The sequence below is a fragment of the Anomaloglossus baeobatrachus genome, unplaced genomic scaffold (genome assembly GCF_048569485.1).
Source record: "Anomaloglossus baeobatrachus isolate aAnoBae1 unplaced genomic scaffold, aAnoBae1.hap1 Scaffold_4425, whole genome shotgun sequence".
In the NCBI taxonomy this organism is placed as follows: domain Eukaryota; kingdom Metazoa; phylum Chordata; class Amphibia; order Anura; family Aromobatidae; genus Anomaloglossus; species Anomaloglossus baeobatrachus.
The window spans coordinates 1-20,040 of NW_027443762.1; the positions used below are offsets into that span (position 1 = coordinate 1).

General features: G+C 57.7%; 1 protein-coding gene across 1 annotated transcript in view; it reads right to left on the minus strand.

Annotated features, from left to right (window-relative positions):
- Positions 1-84: 84 nt before the first annotated feature.
- The window catches only part of DCTN1 (dynactin subunit 1), a gene marked incomplete at both ends in the record, with an annotated part of 33,158 nt that continues 13,202 nt past the window's right edge, over positions 85-20,040 (minus strand). The window contains 8 exons of the mRNA XM_075332708.1: positions 85-253; positions 10,959-11,119; positions 11,193-11,345; positions 11,416-11,532; positions 14,751-14,942; positions 15,348-15,452; positions 15,535-15,694; positions 15,760-15,838. Of these exons, the coding sequence (XP_075188823.1) occupies positions 85-253; positions 10,959-11,119; positions 11,193-11,345; positions 11,416-11,532; positions 14,751-14,942; positions 15,348-15,452; positions 15,535-15,694; positions 15,760-15,838 (1,136 nt within the window). The remainder of the gene's footprint in view (positions 254-10,958; positions 11,120-11,192; positions 11,346-11,415; positions 11,533-14,750; positions 14,943-15,347; positions 15,453-15,534; positions 15,695-15,759; positions 15,839-20,040) is intronic.

Sequence of the window (20,040 nt, forward strand, 5' to 3'; positions counted from 1 at the left end):
GAGACGAGCTGCTGCAGGTGTCAGTCATTAGTACTCAGTCCTCTGTATTATATAAGTACCCCCCACCCTGGCATTGCCCTCTACCTGGTAATACTTGATGGCCTTGGTGAGCGGCTCCACGTTCACCGTCTCGTCCAGCTGATCCTTGTGCAGTAACTCGATCAGGAAGTCGAGGGATCGCTCGTGCACGCTCATCTCCGGGTACAGCATGCCCACCTTCTTATAGACCTCCGCACTGCACTTATTCAGGGCCCTGAGGAGCAAAGCTGATGTCAGAGCGGCCACCGAGAGGGAGGAAACCCCCCGAAATATTCACCCCCCCAAACACTGATCGGACAACACGCGGAGGAGAGGAGGGAATCCCCGGGCACGGAGGAGAGAGGCGGAGGGAATCCCCGGACACGGAGGACAGAGGCGGAGGGAATCCCCGGACACGGAGGACAGAGGCGGAGGGAATCCCCGGACACGGGAGGACAGAGGCGGAGGGAATCCCCGGACACGGGAGGACAGAGCGGAGGGAATCCCCGGACACGGGAGGACAGAGGCGGAGGGAATCCCCGGACACGGGAGGACAGAGGCGGAGGGAATCCCCGGACACGGGAGGACAGAGGCGGAGGGAATCCCCGGACACGGAGGACAGAGGCGGAGGGAATCCCCGGACACGGAGGACAGAGGCGGAGGGAATCCCCGGACACTGAGGACAGAGGCGGAGGGAATCCCCCGGGCACGGAGGAGAGAGGCGGAGGGAATCCCCGGACACGGGAGGACAGAGGCGGAGGGAATCCCCGGACACTGAGGACAGAGGCGGAGGGAATCCCCGGGCACGGAGGACAGAGGCGGAGGGAATCCCTAGACACGGAGGACAGAGGCGGAGGGAATCCCCAGACACTGAGGACAGAGGCGGAGGGAATCCCCGGGCACGGAGGACAGAGGCGGAGGGAATCCCCGGATACGGAGGACAGAGGCGGAGGGAATCCCCGGGCACGGAGGAGAGAGGCGGAGGGAATCCCCGGGGACGGAGGAGAGAGGCGGAGGGAATCCCCGGGCACGGAGGAGAGAGGCGGAGGGAATCCCCGGGCACGGAGGAGAGAGGCGGAGGGAATCCCCGGGCACGGAGGAGAGAGGCGGAGGGAATCCCCGGGCACGGAGGAGAGAGGCGGAGGGAATCCCCGGGCACGGAGGAGAGAGGGCGGAGGGAATCCCCGGGCACGGAGGAGAGAGGCGGAGGGAATCCCCGGGCACGGAGGAGAGAGGCGGAGGGAATCCCCGGGCACGGAGGAGAGAGGCGGAGGGAATCCCCGGGCACGGAGGAGAGAGGCGGAGGGAATCCCCGGGCACGGAGGAGAGAGGCGGAGGGAATCCCCGGGCACGGAGGAGAGAGGCGGAGGGAATCCCCGGGCACGGAGGAGAGAGGCGGAGGGGAATCCCCGGGCACGGAGGAGAGAGGCGGAGGGGAATCCCCGGGCACGGAGGAGAGAGGCGGAGGGAATCCCCGGGCACGGAGGAGAGAGGCGGAGGGAATCCCCGGGCACGGAGGAGAGAGGCGGAGGGAATCCCCGGGCACGGAGGAGAGAGGCGGAGGGAATCCCCGGGCACGGAGGAGAGAGGCGGAGGGAATCCCCGGGCACGGAGGAGAGAGGCGGAGGGAATCCCCGGACATGGAGGAGAGAGGCGGAGGGAATCCCCGGACACGGAGGAGAGAGGCGGAGGGAATCAGCAGATGGGGACATTACAGGACGTATCCAGTCTTGAGTATGAGCACCATGCACAGAAATCCCAGCTCTTCCAGCCCCGGCCGCTATCACTGGGGTCATTAATGGTCGTCTGAAGAAAGTTTTGCAGCGGAATGTACAAATCATCAGGATCTGCTGCCGGCAGCTCCTGTGGAATCACCGTGACCGGCTTGCATGGCCCGAACATTCTCCCGCGGCTCGGCAGAGTCTGCGGACTCGTCTTCTCTGGCTGCAGCGTCTCTGGACTCGTCTCCAGTGGCTGCAGCATCTCTGGCATCAGCCACTCGAGGCTGCAGAGTCTCCGGTCTCTGGACTCGTCTCCAGTGGCTGCAGCATCTCTGGACTCGTCTCCAGTGGCTGCAGCATCTCTGGACTCGTCTCCAGTGGCTGCAGCATCTCTGGACTCAGCCTCCCGAGGCTGCAGCATCTCTGGACTAGTCTCCAGTGGCTGCAGCGTCTCCGGACTCGTCGCCAGTGGCTGCAGCGTCTCCGGACTCGTCGCCAGTGGCTGTAGCGTCTCTGGACTCGTCTCTTGCGGCTGCAGCGTCTCCGGACTTGTCTCTATCGAGCACCTCTGGATGTCATTAGTCAGTGATTACACAGGAGATGAAGGCAGCAGATCCTTATGATTTGGGCATTTAGCGGCAGACTCTTCATCAGACGACCATTAAAGGGAATCTATCACCAGGTTTTTGCTATGTAATCTGAGTGCAGCATAATGCAGAGACAGAGACCCTGATGTGTCACTTACTGGGCTGCTTAGCGGTTTTCATAAAATGACTGATTAATCATCAGTAGATTATCATTACAGGACTACTTGGCGTGCGGCAGGTAGTCCAGCATATTTATGAGCTCTGCAGCAGAGGAGACAGCAGACAGTCCACTAAGCGACACATCGCTGGAATCAGAGTCCCTTTCTCTACATGATGCTGCTCTCAGATGGGGGAGAAATAACCTGGTGACAGAACTCAGTGGCAGCAGCTGAGGACGGAGGTGCCGGGATTTTTGCACGCGACTCAGACTCCAGACCGAATATGGAAGATTTTTGTATTCACTATAAACATCTGTCTTTCATGTGACAAGGCTCAGTGAAGGGTCCATATCGGTTTTTAGGATGGCTACGTCACTAGATGGCATCAGAGATAAAAGCCTTTCCCTTCCCCAGAATAAGTCTTTGTGGTTCCCGTCATTGGGGGACGCAGGAGCCGTGGGGTATTTGCTGCCACCTGGAGGCCGACAGTAAGAATACATCATACTGAGATAAAAGCCGACTCTTCTCCACCGGCTGCACCCGGCGGCCGATACCCAGATAACGGGCAAAAGGCTGAGGAGTAAAACCAAAAATCACCCCCCAACAGAGGGCCGTGGCCCCCAATGAGAGACCGACTGTACGGCGAGTGACTAAAATCGTTAATTCTCGTTTGCTTAATTGGGGGATGCAGGGACCATGGGACGCTCTAAAGTTGCTTCTGGGGTGAGAAAACTAATACCAGCCGTCCTCAGGTGATCGCCCGAGTAGCCGCCGCTTGTAGTTCCTTCTGCTAAGATGTGCAACCCGAGACCCAAGAGGTAAGAGCTCTCCAAAGACGTGGACGGACGACTGGGAAGCCACCTAATGGGATATAACGGACACTGGAGTAGCGGGCCGTGCCCTGGTCAGACCGCCCGCATTGACAGATTGGAGCCAGAGAACAATGGTGGCGCTAGAGGCGATCTGACCTGTGACTGCCCGACTCCTGTCCTGTGAAGGTAACGGACCGCTGCTGCGCCTGTATGAAATGTATGATATCTGAACACGTGGACTGGTGCCCGCAGCCAGCGCAACAGACTGGTACCGCAGCCAGCGCAACACACTGGTACCGCAGCCAGCGCAACACACTGGTACCGCAGCCAGCGCAACACACTGGTACCGCAGCCAGCGCAACACACTGGTACCGCAGCCAGCCAAACAGACTGGTGCGCAGCCAGCGCAACACACTGGTACCACAGCCAGCGCAACACACTGGTACTGCAGCCAGCGCAACAGACTGGTACCGCAGCCAGCGCAACACACTGGTACCGCAGCCAGCAATACAGACTGGTACCACAGCCAGCAATACAGACTGGTACTGCAGCCAGCGCAACACACTGGTACCGCAGCCAGCGCAACACACTGGTACCGCAGCCAGCAATACAGACTGGTACCGGCAGCCAGCAATACAGACTGGTACCGCAGCCAGCAATACAGACTGGTACCGCAGCCAGCAATACAGACTGGTACCGCAGCCAGCAATACAGACTGGTACCGCAGCCAGCAATACAGACTGGTACCCGCAGCCAGCAATACAGACTGGTACCGCAGCCAGCAATACAGACTGGTACCGCAGCCAGCAATACAGACTGGTACCGCAGCCAGCAATACAGACTGGTACCACAGCCAGCAATACAGACTGGTACCGCAGCCAGCAATACAGACTGGTACCGCCCCACTGCACAGAGAGCAGCTGAACGAGGCAAACCCTGCGGCCTCTAGAATGAGAGGACATGTCCCTACTAAAAGGCATCAACCGAAAGAAGCCATCACCATGCAGGGCAAAAGCAGGAGCCGGTACCCGGACTGCGGGGAGGTCTCCAAAAGACAAAGGCCCCGATTCCTCCAGAAAACTGTCATGATGAGAGGACGTGCTAAGGGCAGGTGGAGGCGTCTCTCCTCGAATGTGGAGCGTCAGGGACATCAAAGATGTCAGCCACAGCCCATCATGAGTTATACGACCTGCGATGCTGTGCACCATCCAACAATATCAAAAGGAGCCGGGAGAAACCGGCAAGAAAAGGATCTGAGCTGCACGAAAATTGTATCACTTTATGTGGTTAAAGCTTTGATGAATTGGGGTCAATGATCCTAATCACAGCTAAGACAGCTCTGCGCCCTTGTCTGCCTCCGAATGACACCGATCTCCGCTGAGTTCCTGGGTGCACAGCTGGGTGTCTGCGCCCTTGTCTGCCTCCGAATGACACCGATCTCCGCTGAGTTTCCTGGGTGCACAGCTGGGTGTCTGTGCCCTTGTCAGCCTCCGAATGACACCGATCTCCGCTGAGTTCCTGGGTGCACAGCTGGGTCTCTGCGCCCTTGTCTGCCTCCGAATGACACCGATCTCCGCTGAGTTCTTGGGTGTACAGCTGGGTCTCTGCGCCCTTGTCTGCCTCCGAATGACACCGATCTCCGCTGAATTCCTGGGTGCACAGCTGGGTGTCTGCGCCCTTGTCTGCCTCCGAATGACACCGATCTCCGCTGAGTTCTTGGGTGTACAGCTGGGTGTCAGCGCCCTTGTATGCCTCCGAATGACACCGCTCTCCGCTGAGTTCCTGGGTGCACAGCTGGGTGTCTGTGCCCTTGTCTGCCTCTGAATGACACCGATCTCCGCTGAGTTCCTGGGTGCACAGCTGGGTGTCTGCGCCCTTGTCTGCCTCCGAATGACACCGATCTCCGCTGAATTCCTGGGTGCACAGCTGGGTGTCTGCGCCCTTGTCTGCCTCCGAATGACACCGATCTCCGCTGAGTTCTTGGGTGTACAGCTGGGTGTCAGCGCCCTTGTATGCCTCCGAATGACCCCGCTCTCCGCTGAGTTCCTGGGTGCACAGCTGGGTGTCTGCCCCTTGTCTGCCTCCGAATGACACCGATCTCCGCTGAATTCCTGGGTGCACAGCTGGGTGTCTGCGCCCTTGTCTGCCTCCGAATGACACCGATCTCCGCTGAGTTCTTGGGTGTACAGCTGGGTGTCAGCGCCCTTGTATGCCTCCGAATGACACCGCTCTCCGCTGAGTTCCTGGGTGCACAGCTGGGTGCCTGTGCCCTTGTCTGCCTCTGAATGACACTGAACCTCGCTGAGTTCCTGGGTGCACAGCTGGGTGTCTGCGTCCTTGTCTGCCTCCGAATGACACCGCTCTCCGCTGAGTTCCTGGGTGCACAGCTGGGTGTCTGTGCCCTTGTCTGCCTCCGAATGACACCGATCTCCGCTGAGTTCCTGGGTGCACAGCTGGGTGTCTGCGCCCTTGTCTGCCTCCGAATGACACTGAACCTCGCTGAGTTCCTGGGTGCACAGCTGGGTGTCTGTGCCCTTGTCTGCCTCCGAATGACACCGATCTCTGCTGAGTTCCTGGGTGCACAGCTGGGTGTCTTCGCCCTTGTCTGCCTCCGAATGACACCGATCTCCGCTGAGTTCCTGGGTGCACAGCTGGGTGTCTGCGCCCTTGTCTGCCTCTGAATGACACCGATCTCCGCTGAGTTCCTGGGTGCACAGCTGGGCGTCTGTGCCCTTGTCTGCCTCCGAATAACAGTGATCTCCGCTGAGTTCCTGGGTGCACAGCTGGGTGTTTGTGACCTTGTCTGCCTCTGAATGACACCGATCTCCGCTGAGTTCCTGGGTGCACAGCTAGGTGTCTGCGCCCTTGTCTGCCTCCGAATGACACCGATCTCCGCTGAGTTCCTGGGTGCACAGCTGGGTGTCTGCGCCCTTGTCTGCCTCCGAATGACACCGATCTCTGCTGAGTTCCTGGGTGCACAGCTGGGTGTCTGCGCCCTTGTCTGCCTCCGAATGACACCGATCTCCGCTGAGTTCCTGGGTGCACAGCTGGGTGTCTGTGCCCTGGTCTGCCTCTGAATGACACCGATCTCCGCTGAGTTCCTGGGTGCACAGCTGGGTGTCTGTGCCCTTGTCTGCCTCCGAATAACAGTGATCTCCGCTGAGTTCCTGGGTGCACAGCTGTGTGTCTGTGACCTTGTCTGCCTCTGAATGACACCGATCTCCGCTGAGTTCCTGGGTGTCGGGACGCTGGGTGCAGCCTGGGGCTGAGGAGTCAGGTTCTTTATTCTCTCACATGTATTGTTAGTGTCGGCCTGCAGGTGGCAGCAGACTGGCCCATGGTTCCTGTGTCCCCCAATGAAGCAATGGAGAAACATCCTCTGCACACATTTCATTTTTGTAGTGTTTATTGTGATTGACGCTCCTGCAGTCTCGTGCACACGTGGCTTATTTTTGATTTGCAGGAGACTGATCCTCTGCAGAGGATCCATCAATTCTTCTCATTCTACAGTGAAGGGAAAAATCCCCAACAAACGAGACACAAATGTGTGGATCTTATATCAAATCTGCAGCTAATCTTGACCATAAACTCATTACTGTGGATTGCATCGCCCCTCCCCCACCACTGTACACCTAACCGCTCTGGGTCCTCAGCCCCTACATGCAGGAGAACTACTGATCCCAGCAAGCATAACGTATACAGTCATCTCTGCTCCGCACAATGTACACAGAGGGCAGAGAGGCAGCACAAAAGCAAACAGAGAGCAACACTGACACCTGCTGGAAGACAGTAGGAACTGCATGACGTCAATGCGCTCTATTGATACAGGGATATATATATCTTTGTACTGTGTTAGCCAGTAGAGGGAAAAAAAATTGTTTAAAAGACCTGAAGCCCTCAGTGGTTGATACCTTTTAATGGTAACTGAAAAGATGGTAATAATAGCAAACGTTTCAGACTCATCCGGTCTCATCATAGCACAAAATCTGAAGAGTCACCTATTTATACACAACAGGACATAGACTGGAGCAGACAAGTGACATGAGGCAGAACGATCAGTATGACAAGGGGACAAGCAGTTGTGGCAGTAAATATTGCAGCACTTCATAGATAAGCAGTGTGGACGCTTTATTGTCCTCTGATTGGGGGTCTGGTCCGGGCTGTGACGGCCCCAGATGCTCTGAAGAGCACATTTCTTAATTGATGTAAAAAGATTTGCGACCCCCTTCAATCCTGCTCTGAATGTGCCATCGGTCATCATGTTAGTACACCCGGACTCTCCTGTCTCTCTGGGATTTGATTAATTGTTTTCTTCTTTAGCTTTATAATGTAGGAGATGGTTTCTTGATGTTCTGGTGGCTCTTGTAATCTGGTCTTCAATCATTCTTGGGCGGTAGCCTTGATTCAGAAAGGTTTTTCTGAGGCCCTCAAGGTGATTGTCTCTATCTGTAGTGTTGGAACATATCTGATTGTACCGGATGGCCTGGCTGTACACTATAGAGGTTTCTATGTGTTTTGGATGGAAACTGTCCCATTTCAGATATGTTGGACGGTCAATTGGCTTCTGGTGCAGGGATGTCTCTATTTCATTGTTTTGTAGTTTGATGATGGTAGGGCTCAAGTCATGTCAAGCTAGAAAAAAATCCTTTCATCAATGAGGAGCAAAGGAGAGCCAGGCTGAAGTTTGCCAAAGACCATCAGGATTGGACCATAGAGGACTGGAGTAAGGTAATCTTCTCTGAGGAGTCTAATTTTGAGCTTTGCCCAACACCTGGTTGTCTAATGATTAGACGGAGACCTGGAGAGGCGTACAAGCCACATGTGAAATTTGGTGTAGGATCAGTGATGATCTGGGGATGCTTCAGCAAGGCTGAAATTGGGCAGATTAAACTTTGTGAAGGACGCATGAATCAAGCCGCATACAAGGTTATCATGGAAAAACAGCCGCTTCCTTCTGCTCAGGCAATGTTCCCCAACTCTGAGGACTGGTGTTTCCAGCAGGACAATGCGCCATGCCACACAGCTGGCAATTGGAGGGGTTTTTTAGATTTGGTTCTTAGGAGGATCGGTTTGTGCAGGTGACTATTACTGTGCAGAATTATTAGGCAACTTAATAAAAACCAAATATATTCTCATCTCACTTGTTTATTTTCACCAGGAAACCAATATAACTGCACAAAATGTAGAAATAAACATTTCTTACATGCAAAAACAAAACCCCAAAAAATGAGATACCAATATCACCCCCTTTCTTTCTGATGACACTCAGCAGCCGACCATCCATAGATTCTGTCATTGCTTGATCTGTTTACGATCAACATTGCGTGCAGCAGCCACCACAGCCTCCAGCCACCGCAGCCTCCAGCCACCACAGCCTCCAGCCACCACAGCCTCCAGCCACCACAGCCTCCAGACACTGTTCCCAGGGGTGGACTGTTTTCCCTCCCTGTAGAGCTCACATTTTATGAGGGACCACAGGTTCTCTATGGGGTTCAGATCAGGTGAACAAGGGGGCCATGTCATTATTTTTTCATCTTTTAGACCTTTACTGGCCAGCCACGCTGTGGAGTAGTTGGATGCATGTGATGGAGCATTGTCCTGCATGAAAATCATGTGTTTCTTGAACGATACCGACTTCTTCCTGTATCACTGCTTGAAGAAGTTGTCTTCCAGAAACTGGCAGTAGGTCTGGGAGTTGAGCTTCACTCCATCCTCAACCCGAAAAGGTCCCACAAGTTGATCTTTGATGACCCCAGCCCATACCAGTGCCCCACCTCCACCTTGCTGGCGTCTGAGTGGGAGTGGAGCTCTCTGCCCTTTACTGATCCAGCCTCTGGCCCATCCATCTGCCCATCAAGAGTCACTCTCATTTCATCAGTCCAGAAAACCTGTGAAGAATCAGTCTTCAGATATTTCTTGGCGCAGTCTTGAGGTTTTATCTTCTGTTTCTTGGTCAGAGGTGGTGGTTTTCAGCCTTCCTTACCTTGGCCATGTCCCTGAGTATGGCACACCTTGTGCTTTTTGATACTCCAGTAACGTTGCCGCTGTGAAATATGGCCAAACTGGTGGCAAATGGCATCTTGGCAGCTTCACGCTTGATTTTCCTCAATTCATGGGCAGTTATTTTGCGTCTTTTTTGCCCAGCGCTTCTTGCGACCCTGTTGGTTATTTGCCATGAAACGCTTGATTGTTCGGTGATCACGCTTCAAAGGTTTGGCAATTTCAAGACTGTTGCATCCCTCTGCAAGACATTCACAATATGGACTTTTCAGAGCCCGTCAAGTCTCTCTTCTGACCCATTTTGCCAAAGAAAAGGAAGTTGCCTAATAATGAAGCTCCCCTTATATAGGGTGTTGTGTCATTACACCGCACCCCTCCTCATTACAGAGATGCACATCACCTGATTTACTTCATTGGTAGTTGGCTCTCAGCCTATACAGCTTGGAGTAGGACGACATGTATAAAAAGTATCATGTGATCAAAATACTCATTTGCCTAATAATTCTGCACATGGTGTATATATGCTGTGTGGTCGGCGGTTTCCCTGTATATGCGCTGTACACTGGCGCTCGGCGGTTTCCCTGTATATGCGCTGTACGCTGGCGCTCAGCGGTTTCCCTGTATATGCGCTGTACACTGGCGCTCGGCGGTTTCCCTGTATATGCGCTGTACACTGGCGCTCGGCAGTTTCCCTGTATATGCGCTGTACGCTGGCTCTCAGCGGTTTCCCTGTATATGCGCTGTACGCTGGCGCTCAGCGGTTTCCCTGTATATGCGCTGTACACTGGCGCTCGGCGGTTTCCCTGTATATGCGCTGTACGCTGGCGCTCGGCGGTTTCCCTCTATATGCGCTGTACGCTGGCGCTCGGCGGTTTCCCTGTATATGCGCTGTACACTGGCGCTCGGCGGTTTCCCTGTATATGCGCTGTACACTGGCGCTCGGCGGTTTCCCTGTATATGCGCTGTACACTGGCGCTCGGCGGTTTCCCTGTATATGCGCTGTACACTGGCGCTCGGCGGTTTCCCTGTATATGCGCTGTACGCTGGCGCTCGGCGGTTTCCCTGTATATGCGCTGTACACTGGCGCTCGGCGGTTTCCCTGTATATGCGCTGTACACTGGCGCTCGGCGGTTTCCCTGTATATGCGCTGTACGCTGGCGCTCAGCGGTTTCCCTGTATATGTGCTGTACGCTGGCGCTCGGCGGTTTCCCTGTATATGCGCTGTACGCTGGCGCTCGGCGGTTTCCCTGTATATGCGCTGTACGCTGGCGCTCAGCGGTTTCCCTGTATATGTGCTGTACACTGGCGCTCAGCGGTTTCCCTGTATATGCGCTGTACACTGGCGCTCGGCGGTTTCCCTGTATATGCGCTGTACGCTGGCGCTCAGCAGTTTCCCTGTATATGTGCTGTACGCTGGCGCTCGGCGGTTTCCCTGTATATGCGCTGTACGCTGGCGCTCGGCGGTTTCCCTGTATATGCGCTGTACACTGGCGCTCAGCGGTTTCCCTGTATATGCGCTGTACACTGGCGCTCAGCGGTTTCCCTGTATATGTGCTGTACACTGGCGCTCGGCGGTTTCCCTGTATATGCGCTGTACGCTGGCTCTCGGCGGTTTCCCTGTATACACGCTGTACGCTGGCGCCTGGACACTTGTGCACTTACTGCTCGTATTTGTGTAGCGTGGCCTGCAGGAGGCTGAGGGAATACACCAGCCCAGCGGCGAAGCTCATCTGCTCCCCCACCGCTCCCCTCATCCCGGTCTTCTCTTCGTTGGCCTCGGACAGCTCAAACTTCTCCTGGGCCTGCTTACTGATGAGCTCCGCCTGGGGGAGACACACACCCGTCAGCTTGCCTGTTCGCAGCCCTCATGCTAGGCTCCGGCGCCGTCGGCCTGACCTTGCAGATGAGTCTGGGGATGAGCAGCAGCACCAGGATGCAGTCGTGGTCTCCTCCGTGGCGCAGGAAGCTGTCCGGCATGAAGGATGTGAGGAGGGACACGTGGCGGTTGGCCTGGTTCACCTCCATCTTGCGCAGCTCCATTTCGATAGCCTGTAAGAAGAAGGCAATTAAACCCCGCCCAGAGGAGCCCGGACCCCCGGAGCCATCCTCTGTCCCCCACCTTGGCGTGAGCTTTAGTTTCTGCAAACTTGATCTTGAAGTCGAACATCTCTGGTGACGGCTGCTGTTCCTTCTCCACGGTGGCCTCCTGCTGGCTGTGCAGCTCGCGGTTCACCTCCTGCAACGGAAGAAGCCGTGATCTAGTGAGTGGCCCTGGACATAGCAGCCTGAACGTGTGCGGCCTGAACGTGTGTGGCCCGGAGGTGGCGGCCTGAACGTGGCGGCCCGAACGTGTGCAGGCCGGACGTGGCGGCCCAAACGTGTGCGGGCCCGAACGTGTGCGGCCGGGATGTGGGGGTCTAATCGTATGCGGCTAGAACATGAGGCAGCCTTTGTAGACAGGACACTCATTGCGTCACCTGCAAGTGAGAGGTCAGGTCCCGGTACTTCTTGATGGTCTGCCCTGGACGTGGCAGCCTGAACATGTGTGGCCCAGAGGTGGCAGCCTGAACATGTGCAGCCTGGATGTGGCACCCTGAAAGTGTGCAGCCCGGATGTGGCGGCCTGAACGTGTGCGGCCCAGACGTGGCAGCCTGAACGTGTGTGGCCCGGAGGTGGCGGCCTGAACGTGTGCGGCCTGGATGTGGCACCCTGAAAGTGTGCGGCCCGGATGTGGCAGCCTGAACGTGTGCGGCCCGGAGGTGGCAGCCTGAACGTGTGCAGCCTGGATGTGGCACCCTGAAAGTGTGCAGCCCGGATGTGTGGAATGAACGTGTCCGGCCCGGATGTGGCGGCATGATCGTGTGCGGCCCGGATGTGGCGGCCTGAACGTGTGCGGCCCTGATGTGGCGGCCTGAACGTGTGCGGCCCGGATGTGGCGGTCTGAACGTGTGCGGCCCGGATGTGGCGGTCTGAACGTGTGCGGCCCGGATGTGGCGGTCTGAACGTGTGCGGCCCGGATGTGGCGGTCTGAACGTGTGCGGCCCGGATGTGGCGGTCTGAACGTGTGCGGCCCGGATGTGGCGGTCTGAACGTGTGCGGCCCGGATGTGGCGGTCTGAACGTGTGCGGCCCGGATGTGGCGGTCTGAACGTGTGCGGCCCTGATGTGGCGGCCTGAACGTGTGCGGCCCGGATGTGGCGGCCTGAACGTGTGCGGCCCGGATGTGGCGGTCTGAACGTGTGCGGCCCGGATGTGGCGGTCTGAACGTGTGCGGCCCGGATGTGGCGGTCTGAACGTGTGCGGCCCGGATGTGGCGGTCTGAACGTGTGCGGCCCGGATGTGGCGGTCTGAACGTGTGCGGCCCGGATGTGGCGGTCTGAACGTGTGCGGCCCGGATGTGGCGGTCTGAACGTGTGCGGCCCGGAGGTGGCGGCCTGAACGTGTGCAGCCTGGATGTGGCACCCTGAAAGTGTGCAGCCTGGATGTGGCACCCTGAAAGTGTGCAGCCCGGATGTGTGGAATGAACGTGTCCGGCCCGGATGTGGCGGCATGATCGTGTGCGGCCCGGATGTGGCGGCCTGAACGTGTGCGGCCCGGATGTGGCGGCCTGAACGTGTGCGGCCCGGATTTGGCGGCCTGAACGTGTGCGGCCCGGATGTGGCGGCCTGAACGTGTGCGGCCCGGATGTGGCGGTCTGAACGTGTGCGGCCCGGATGTGGCGGTCTGAACGTGTGCGGCCCGGATGTGGGGGTCTGAACGTGTGCGGCCCGGATGTGGGGGTCTGAACGTGTGCGGCCCGGATGTGGGGGTCTGAACGTGTGCGGCCCGGATGTGGGGGTCTGAACGTGTGCGGCCCGGATGTGGGGGTCTGAACGTGTGCGGCCCGGATGTGGCGGTCTGAAAGTGTGCGGCCCGGATGTGGGGGTCTGAACGTGTGCGGCCCGGATGTGGGGGTCTGAACGTGTGCGGCCCGGATGTGGGGGTCTGAACGTGTGCGGCCCGGATGTGGCGGACTGAACGTGTGCGGCCCGGATGTGGCGGTCTGAACGTGTGCGGCCCGGATGTGGCGGTCTGAACGTGTGCGGCCCGGATGTGGCGGTCTGAACGTGTGCGGCCCGGATGTGGGGGTCTGAACGTTTGCGGCCCGGATGTGGGGGTCTGAACGTGTGCGGCCCGGATGTGGGGGTCTGAACGTGTGCGGCCCGGATGTGGGGGTCTGAACGTGTGCGGCCCGGATGTGGCGGTCTGAACGTGTGCGGCCCGGATGTGGCGGACTGAACGTGTGCGGCCCGGATGTGGCGGTCTGAACGTGTGCGGCCCGGATGTGGCGGTCTGAACGTGTGCGGCCCGGATGTGGCGGTCTGAACGTGTGCGGCCCGGATGTGGGGGTCTGAACGTGTGCGGCCCGGATGTGGGGGTCTGAACGTGTGCGGCCCGGATGTGGGGGTCTGAACGTGTGCGGCCCGGATGTGGGGGTCTGAACGTGTGCGGCCCGGATGTGGGGGTCTGAACGTGTGCGGCCCGGATGTGGGGGTCTGAACGTGTGCGGCCCGGATGTGGGGGTCTGAACGTGTGCGGCCCGGATGTGGGGGTCTGAACGTGTGCGGCCCGGATGTGGGGGTCTGAACGTGTGCGGCCCGGATGTGGGGGTCTGAACGTGTGCGGCCCGGATGTGGGGGTCTGAACGTGTGCGGCCCGGATGTGGGGGTCTGAACGTGTGCGGCCCGGATGTGGGGGTCTGAACGTGTGCGGCCCGGATGTGGGGGTCTGAACGTGTGCGGCCCGGATGTGGGGGTCTGAACGTGTGCGGCCCGGATGTGGGGGTCTGAACGTGTGCGGCCCGGATGTGGGGGTCTGAACGTGTGCGGCCCGGATGTGGGGGTCTGAACGTGTGCGGCCCGGATGTGGGGGTCTGAACGTGTGCGGCCCGGATGTGGGGGTCTGAACGTGTGCGGCCCGGATGTGGGGGTCTGAACGTGTGCGGCCCAGATGTGGGGGTCTGAACGTGTGCGGCCCGGATGTGGGGGTCTGAACGTGTGCGGCCCGGATGTGGGGGTCTGAACGTGTGCGGCCCGGATGTGGGGGTCTGAACTTGTGCGGCCCGGATGTGGGGGTCTGAACTTGTGCGGCCCGGATGTGGGGGTCTGAACGTGTGCGGCCCGGATGTGGGGGTCTGAACGTGTGCGGCCCGGATGTGGGGGTCTGAACTTGTGCGGCCCGGATGTGGGGGTCTGAACTTGTGCGGCCCAGATGTGGGGGTCTGAACGTGTGTGCGGCCCAGATGTGGGGGTCTGAACGTGTGCGGCCCGGATGTGGGGGTCTGAACGTGTGCGGCCCAGATGTGGGGGTCTGAACGTGTGTGCGGCCCGGATGTGGGGGTCTGAACGTGTGCGGCTAGAACATGGGGCAGCCTGAACGTGTGCGGCCATTGTAGACCGGACACTCATTGTGTCACCTGCAGGTGAGAGGTCAGGTCCCGGTACTTCTTGATGGTCTGCTGGTAATCCGCCACCGTCTCCTGAGCCGCCTCCACGCGCTTCTCAGCCTCCCGCACGCGGGCGTTTGCCATGTCCAGTTGCTCACGCAACTCCAGCTCGGTCTCGCGGGCGTTCTCCTGCAGCTCATCATTCATCTCATTGATGGCCTCCTAGAAAGATAAATAATCCAAGTAAGAATGCGACTGACTTCCCACTACTCCACCAGGGAATCTACCACTAACACAAAGGTCTCCACTAGTCCAACAGGGAATATATAACCAGGACAGCGTCCTCCACTAGTCCACCAGGAACTATATAACCAGGACAGCGTCCTCCACTAGTCCACCAGGAACTATATAACCAGGACAGCGTCCTCGACTAGTCCACCAGGAAATATATAACCAGGACAGCGTCCTCCACTAGTCCACCAGGAAATATATCATCAAGACTAGTCCAGCAGGGAATATATAGCCAGTATACAGCACTACACTAGTCCACCAGGGCAGGTAATGGATGGGAGACAGGGTGACCATCCATGATGTCAGACTTGTGCGCTGTAGATTGCGGGTTAGTACCAGGTCGGTGACGGTCTCGCGCAGTTCTCGGACTTTCTCTTCCAGGTCCAAGTTCCTCTCGGTCAGTGTTTCCACCATTTCCTCGGCTCCCAGAGCAGCGTCCACCTACACATGGAGATATAACATATCTTGTCAGCAGGTCCCGGCGGGGATGTGTGGAGGGTCTCCAGGACCCCCGCTCTCTCACCTGCTCCTTCAACTCATCGATGGTCTTCTCGGTGTGTGACGCCTCCTCCTGCAGCTTCTCCTTCTGCTGCCGCAGACCCTCCAGCTCCGTGTTCTTCTTCTCCAGCTGCTTCTGCACCTTCACGTGCTCCTGCTTCTCCGAGGCGGACAGATCCCTCATCCTGCAGAGAGGAGAGTCAGCTCCTCTGCCCGGCACCGGGACCCCCAAGCAGGAGGACTCACTCACCTGACCAGAGCTTCCTTCAGCCGACCGTTCTGCTCCTCCAGCTGCTTCACCTGGTAGCTGGACGCCGCACCATCAGACCCTACAGACAAGAACACGGCCGTGTGTGAGGACCGGAAACCATGAAGGAGTACTGCAGGAAGGGTCACAGCCACAGCTCCAACACTAGGGGTCTGGAGACCCCCCAATGCCAGTGGCTGCTGTCGCCACTCAAGTCGTGAGAGCACAACCAAAGAATACTGACCGAAAGCCAAACAAAAGACCGCACTGTATGTACACACAAATCACTGCACCGCCTGTACATTACCCACCGCCTCCTGCCATACACTCCACCGCCTGTACATTACCCACCGCCTCCTACCATACACTCCACCGCCTGTACATTACCCACCGCCTCCTGCCATACACTCCACCGCCTGTACATTACCCACCGCCTCCTGCCATACACTCCACCGCCTGTACATTACCCACCGCCTCCTACCATACACTCCACCGCCTGTACATTACCCACCGCCTCCTGCCATACACTCCACCGCCTGTACATTACCCACCGCCTCCTGCCATACACTCCACCGCCTGTACATTACCCACCGCCTCCTGCCATACACTCCACCGCCTGTACATTACTCACCACCTCCTGTCATACACTCCACCGCCTCCTGTACATTACCCACCGCCTCCTGCCATACACTCCACCGCCTGTACATTACTCACCACCTCCTGTCATACACTCCACCGCCTCCTGTACATTACCCACCACCCCCTGCCATACACTCCACCGCCTGTACATTACCCACCACCTCCTGCCATACACTCCACCTCCTGTACATTACCCACACCTCCTGCCATACACTCCACCTCCTGTACATTACCCACCACCTCCTGCCATACACTCCACCGCCTGTACATTACCCACCGCCTCCTGCCATACACTCCACCGCCTGTACATTACCCACCGCCTCCTGCCATACACTCCACCGCCTGTACATTACCCACCACCTCCTGCCATACACTCCACCGCCTGTACATTACCCACCGCCTCCTGCCATACACTCCACCGCCTGTACATTACCCACCACCTCCTGCCATACACTCCACCGCCTGTACATTACCCACCGCCTCCTGCCATACACTCCACCTCCTGTACATTACTCACCACCTCCTGTCATACACTCCACCGCCTGTACATTAACCACACCTCCTGCCATACACTCCACATCCTGTACATTACCCACCACCTCCTGCCACACACTGCACCGCCTGTACATTACCCACCGCCTCCTGCCATACACTCCACCGCCTGTACATTACCCTCCACCTCCTGCCATACACTCCACCGCCTGTACATTACCCACCGCCTCCTGCCATACACTCCACATCCTGTACATTACCCACCACCTCCTGCCATACACTGCACCGCCTGTACATTACCCTCCACCTCCTGCCATACACTGCACCTCCTGTACATTACCCACACCTCCTGCCATACACTCCACCGCCTGTACATTACCCTCCACCTCCTGCCATACACTCCACCGCCTGTACATTACCCACCGCCTCCTGCCATACACTCCACCTCCTGTACATTACCCACCGCCTCCTGCCATACACTCCACCGCCTGTACATTACCCACACCTCCTGCCATACACTCCACATCCTGTACATTACCCACCACCTCCTGTACATTACACTCCACCTCCTGCCATATACTCCACCGCCTGTACATTACCCACCACCTCCTGTACATTACCCACCGCCTCCTGCCATACACTCCACCTCCTGCCATACACTCCACCGCCTGTACATTACCCACCGCCTCCTGCCATACACTGCACCTCCTGTACATTACCCACCGCCTCCTGCCATACACTCCACCTCCTGCCATACACTCCACCGCCTGTACATTACCCACCACCTCCTGCCATACACTCCACCTCCTGCCATACACTCCACCGCCTGTACATTACCCACCACCTCCTGTACATTACCCACCGCCTCCTGCCATACACTCCACCGCCTGTACATTACCCACCACCTCCTGCCATACACTCCACCGCCTGTACATTACCCACCGCCTCCTGCCATACACTCCACCTCCTGTACATTACCCACCGCCTCCTGCCATACACTCCACCTCCTGTACATTACCCACCACCTCCTGCCATACACTCCACCGCCTGTACATTACCCACCGCCTCCTGCCATACACTCCACCGCCTGTACATTACCCACCACCTCCTGCCATACACTCCACCGCCTGTACATTACCCACCGCCTCCTGCCATACACTCCACCGCCTGTACATTACCCACCGCCTCCTGCCATACACTCCACCGCCTGTACATTACCCACCGCCTCCTGCCATACACTCCACATCCTGTACATTACCCACCACCGCCTGTACATTACCCACCACCTCCTGCCATACACTGCACCGCCTGTACATTACCCACCACCTCCTGCCATACACTCCACCGCCTGTACATTACCCACCACCTCCTGCCATACACTCCACCGCCTGTACATTACCCACCACCTCCTGCCATACACTCCACCGCCTGTACATTACCCACCGCCTCCTGCCATACACTCCACCGCCTGTAGATTACCCACCACCTCCTGCCATACACTGCACCGCCTGTACATTACCCACCGCCTCCTGCCATACACTCCACATCCTGTACATTACCCACCGCCTCCTGCCATACACTCCACCGCCTGTACATTACCCACCACCTCCTGCCATACACTACACCACCTGTACATTACCCACCACCTCCTGCCATACACTCCACCGCCTGTACATTACCCACCGCCTCCTGCCATACACTCCACCGCCTGTACATTACTCACCACCTCCTGTCATACACTCCACCGCCTCCTGTACATTACTCACCACCTCCTGCCATACACTCCACATCCTGTACATTACCCACCACCTCCTGCCATACACTACACCACCTGTACATTACCCACCGCCTCCTGCCATACACTCCACCGCCTGTACATTACCCACCGCCTCCTGCCATACACTCCACCGCCTGTAGATTACCCACCGCCTCCTGCCATACACTGCACCGCCTGTACATTACCCACCGCCTCCTGCCATACACTCCACATCCTGTACATTACCCACCGCCTCCTGCCATACACTCCACCGCCTGTACATTACTCACCACCTCCTGTCATACACTCCACCGCCTCCTGTACATTACCCACCACCTCCTGTCATACACTCCACCGCCTCCTGTACATTACCCACCGCCTCCTGCCATACACTCCACCGCCTGTACATTACCCACCGCCTCCTGCCATACACTCCACCTCCTGTACATTACCCACACCTCCTGCCATACACTCCACCTCCTGTACATTACCCACCGCCTCCTGCCATACACTCCACCGCCTGTACATTACCCACCGCCTCCTGCCATACACTCCACCGCCTGTACATTACTCACCACCTCCTGTCATACACTCCACCGCCTCCTGTACATTACCCACCGCCTCCTGCCATACACTCCACCTCCTGGACATTACCCACCGCCTCCTGCCATACACTCCACCGCCTGTACATTACCCACCGCCTCCTGCCATACACTCCACCTCCTGTATATTACCCACCACCTCCTGCCATACACTCCACATCCTGTACATTACCCACCACCTCCTGCCATACACTGCACCTCCTGTACATTACCCACCACCTCCTGTACATTACCCACCACCTCCTGCCATACACTCCACCGCCTGTACATTACCCACCACCTCCTGCCATACACTCCACCTCCTGCCATACACTCCACCGCCTGTACATTACCCACCACCTCCTGTACATTACCCACCGCCTCCTGCCATACACTCCACCGCCTGTACATTACCCACCACCTCCTGCCATACACTGCACCTCCTGTACATTACCCACCACCTCCTGCCATACACTGCACCTCCTGTACATTACCCACCGCTTCCTACCATACACTCCACCGCCTGTACATTACCCACCGCCTCCTGCCATACACTCCACCTCCTGTACATTACCCACACCTCCTGCCATACACTCCACCGCCTGTACATTACCCACCACCGCCTGTACATTACCCACCACCTCCTGCCATACACTGCACCGCCTGTACATTACCCACCACCTCCTGCCATACACTCCACATCCTGTACATTACCCACCACCTCCAGCCATACACTGCACCTCCTGTACATTACCCACCACCTCCTGTACATTACCCACCACCTCCTGCCATACACTCCACCTCCTGCCATATACT